Genomic DNA, 4,677 nt, shown 5'->3' on the forward strand with positions numbered 1-4,677 from the left:
AAAAAATATTGTATTGTTACAGAGTAAACCATCCAACAGTAGGCTATGGAGCAGATAGACTGAGCAGATAAACAGATGAATTATAATGCAATATTTTCATGGTACTTTTACTTTAAGCTAAAGTGTCAACACATGCAATCACAGAACCTGAGTGCATTATGACAGCTGATAGTTTCAATAGTATTCTTGTAAACCGTCAGGGGGCAGCAGAGACCTACTGATGGATCTGATGAGCGGCATTTAATACCACGAAGAAGAAATAGCAGGAAGCGTCAGCAAACAACAGTACACGTCAGAAATGGTGAGAAAGATAACTGATCAACCTTAAACCGGTGAAATAAAGATAAAGCTATATATAGCTGTTGCTAACTCAGAAAACGAGAAAGAGACTTAGAAGTTCGACTCTTCCTCCCGATAATGAAGCTAACACATGGCTGCTGTAGCTACTCCTCAGAGTTATCAAGAACAGTGTTAGCTTATAGCTGGATACTGGGCGTAAAATCCATTATAGCTTCTCTCTACCTTCTCTCTACCTGTTTCTGTATCTGTTTTAGTTTATGTTTTAATTTATGGTCACCTATAACAATTGTACAAAACCCGTCAATAGCTTAAGACATAAACGATTCTCTTTAGAACTTTAGAACAGCTTATTATCTACCCCAAATGTTCCTGCTCCTCTTATTCAGAACTGAATTCATAAGTGGAAGTCTGCTTTTAAGGCAAAAGTTTTCAAAGCTCGTTCACATTTTCTATGCCGGATTTATACGAGAGCTCTGCTAATTCATAACAAAGTGTATCTGGTGTCGTGCTACGTGATTATATTGCGAATACGCAAATCAACTCTTAACTTCAAGATGTTTGAATGGAGTTTGGTGTGGGCGTCCATGCTGAGCAGACCTGGGCTGTCACTGCAGTGAGGTGTCTCTTCAGTGGAGAGTTAACAGCACTGAGATTCTGTTGTGACTTAATGATAGAGTAAACAATTATATAACGTGGGTTTTATTGATTGTAAGTTTTTTCCCTTTAGAACTTTATTAACATCGACACACTAACAAACAACAATGACAAGCTAATGACATGCGATAGAGATTTCATATATAAGAGTAATGTATAAGTTCAAAATGACTTTTAATTGGGTCAGATAGTTGCATGATGGGAAATGGAGGAACCAGCATTTTGAAGCTTGGCCCACCTCATCCTCTGCTGCTTTGACTTTTGACAACTTGTTATTTGAATCTGTCTCATGGAGGTGTGATGCTGTTGTGTTTCTTTGTCTTCAGGCTACAGGCGTGGATCAAGCAGCTGGCATGAGTCTTGTTGTCTTCAGCCTCCTGCTGTTTACATACTACTCAGTCTGGGTCATCGTCCTGGTAGGTCCTGTCTCTCCCCAACATCCCAGTCACTGAGCCTTATTAAACCACATTTAATAAAACTTTTTATATTAGATATATGATGTGATATTTTGTCCTCTTCCAGCCTTTTGTTGACAGTGATCATGTGCTGCACAAGTACTTTCTTCCTCGGGAGTACTCGGTCATCCTCCCTGGCATCGCTGCAGTAATACTGCTCCTGTGTATTGGTGAGTGGACTGTCTGCAGCTTAAAACGCAGCACACAACTCAGCACACTGGTATGTTCTACTGAACTATGGACTCTACATTCTCTACATACAGAGTTAAATTAAATTAGCCCCTTTTCCACTATTCAAAATCCTGCTAACAACTGCTAACATTGGGCTTTTGTTGGCAATGGAAAAGGGAACAGTCAGCATTCACACCTGGGTCACATGACTCTGCAGTAGACGCAGGTATTTATCGGCTCTGGCTCTGATCAGCATTGGTGTAAACACAACACCCAGGTGAACTTGCTCATTTTCACCTCTTTCTGTCACCTGTCCAACGTGGTGCTGTAACAGCAGACACTGCGGCTACACAGTGCTCTGTGATGAAAGAGTGCGCTGCAGCCCTGACATAAGTTTTAAAAACTGATTGAAGCGTCTCACACAGAGGCTCTGACACTTTTACAGGAGCTCTAATCCAGAGATGAGACGAGACAGATCTGTTTTACCAGTTAGCACGACGGCTAGAAGCTCACTCTCTCTCCATCTCTCCATCAGCTTCTATTAGCAGGTTTACCTGTGTTTAAAAAGCTTGCTTACACCTGCTAATGTTGGTGGAAAAAGTGTGTAAGTGTGAGACTGTCATTTCTTTAATACCACACTCATCCTCTCCACAGGGGCCTTCACTGCTGTTGTCATGTGGAAAAACCGTAAGCCAAAGAAAGCAGACTGATCTCAGGATCCCTGATGCTGGACTCTCTCTGGGGCCCCACAAACAAAGATCCCACCTCTGTTTTCTGATGACAGCTCCTGAACAACAGCGTTCATACTTACAAAGTTAGATAGAGATTTATTTTTTAGAGATTTTATTATACCTTAGACCTCGGCGCCCCCAAGTGGCAGCATAAATAACACACAGTGGACCAAACTTCTCTGGGATTGTCTCATTCTTCTACAGACCAAAATATGTCATGAGAATAACTGGAAATGTCACAAAAAGGAATTTACTGATAGTGTGATAAATATGTCAGAAAATCGCTTTCAGTATCATATTTAAAAGACCTACAGACTAAACATAACCCTCCACTCTGTAGGATTTCATAGGGATCCAGTTTATTTCAGACCAAATACTACAACAGGATAAAACAACCCTGATCACAAAGGCTCCATGACGACAGAATGTAAATCCCTCTTCTCTGTCTTTTTATTAGTCACACAATGTGTAAGGTTTTGAGGTCAGGTTTTTTCTTCGTTCGGCTCCTCATCATGACGTCCTGCGTCATTCAGTAATGTTTGGCTGTTTGACACATGATTCAGTCCATGGTGCATATTTGCAGTAAACACGTTGGCAAATGTCATCAGGATTTTTTCCCTCTGAGGAAGTGAAACACTGGACACAGGTTGACAGGTTAAAGTGAGCTGGTTCATTCTAAAAAGACACCATAGCTGTGTCCCAGTTCAGATTCTGTGTTTGAAGACCGATTGCATCACAGCGGCGCGACTAGACTGTCCCATTTTAGAGGTTCCTGAGAAATGCGTCTGGGACGTTCTTCTCCTGGGCCATGAAGGTTCCAATCGGTAGATCTTTCGTGGTCCAAGATTCATTGTGAACAGGTAACGAAAACAATGTGTCAGCAAACAAACTGACAGAGAGCCTGAGGATTAAGTGTCAGTATCGGGTTTCAGCTCAGTTCAAAAGCTAATGGTACAACTGTTAAGGTCTTAAAACCTCACGTTTTTTTGAAAAAAAAGTTATGTGTTGTCATGGTTGCTAGGCAACAGGAGCTACATTTTGCAACAAAACAGTAATGGCATAGACCAGAATGTCTCATTTCAGTTTGGCCTTTGCGGTCTAAGAAGGGCCAAACCTTCATAGACCGTGTCCTCTGGAGGATGCAGCCCCTGAATTGGGACACAGCTAAACTGATTTGACAGACTGACAAGGCTACAAGCAACCCATAATGCATCACTCTCTGTAGGAGCTGGTCTTACACCAGCGTTCTATCCATTCTAGAAGAATACCTGATGTTGTGAATACATGTATGTAGATGTGTTCAGATTGAATATGACCCCCCAGAAAAGAAACAGTGTCCAGTGATTGACAGTAACATGGTGGGAGGGACTAAAGCAGCACAAACTGTGTAAATACTGTGACATACTGTACAGGAGTGCATGTGTATAGATGATGTAAATTGTTGGAGCTCATGCTCTTTTTTCTCTCTTCAATAAAATGTTGATGCTGAAAATGAGTTTTGTTTATTGAATACAGATGTTTGATTTATCTTCACAGCTGTACAGTGCAGTAACTACAGTAGGTCTAACAGCCATAGCCAGGGTAATATTAATACTTATTAATAGATAAGCTAATACTTATGTTAATAGATTCATAAGTAACTAGTAGTATTGGACTGGTTGTGGCTCGTCAAAGCTCTGTGTGTTTTGTAGTGTTGGATTTTCCCCCTCTCTGCTGCCGCCCTGTGGTCAATAGGAGAAAAACAACTACGGGAAGACGCCATACATTTCAATTCAACAAACTTTATTCGTCCCCAGGGGGCAATTTAAAGGACACATAGAGGAGATTTTAAAAATACACAAAAGAGAACACACAACCAGTGCAAGACAAACTGCACAAAACAACAACAACAAAAAAGAGAATGACATGAAGAAACAACATCAGTGCAAAAAATAAAAATAAAAAACAAAGGTGAAAAATGAAGCCTATGATATTATGAGACTGGCAATAACATGGGAGACATCACTAGGGCAAATAAATAGCTATATAACTAAATTGATAACACATTTTGATAAAGAAAATAGCTGTTTGAGAGATAATCTTAGTGCAATAAAAAGATACATATAGACAGTATAGGTGCATAGACAGGTTTGTGTTTAAATGTCATTATGTTTCACACTTACAGGAGGATTCATGGATGATGATGATAATGATGATGATGATGATGATGATGATGATGAGCACTGATTGATTTTTTCCAGCTTTCGGTTCATTTTCTACTTTCACAGTTCTCATTAAAAACCTGAATCAAATCTTCTTCACACAGTTTATCAGAACATTACAAAAATGTCTGTTCATCATTGAATTTTAATCTCTGTTGCATTTTA

The 4,677-nt window shown here is 40.0% G+C and overlaps 1 protein-coding gene across 1 annotated transcript; it reads left to right on the plus strand.

Moving 5' to 3' along the window:
- Positions 1–262: 262 nt before the first annotated feature.
- dpm2 (dolichyl-phosphate mannosyltransferase subunit 2, regulatory) lies at positions 263–3,270 on the plus strand. The gene is made up of 4 exons (XM_022744554.1): positions 263–301; positions 1,281–1,370; positions 1,477–1,579; positions 2,235–3,270. The coding sequence occupies exons 1-4, from the start codon at positions 299–301 to the stop codon at positions 2,288–2,290; spliced, it is 252 nt and encodes an 83-aa protein (XP_022600275.1). The 5' UTR covers positions 263–298; the 3' UTR covers positions 2,291–3,270.
- The last annotated feature ends 1,407 nt before the right edge of the window (positions 3,271–4,677 follow it).

This window comes from Seriola dumerili, unplaced genomic scaffold, assembly GCF_002260705.1.
Source record: "Seriola dumerili isolate Sdu_G_001 unplaced genomic scaffold, Sdu_1.0 BDQW01000081.1, whole genome shotgun sequence".
NCBI classification, from domain to species: domain Eukaryota; kingdom Metazoa; phylum Chordata; class Actinopteri; order Carangiformes; family Carangidae; genus Seriola; species Seriola dumerili.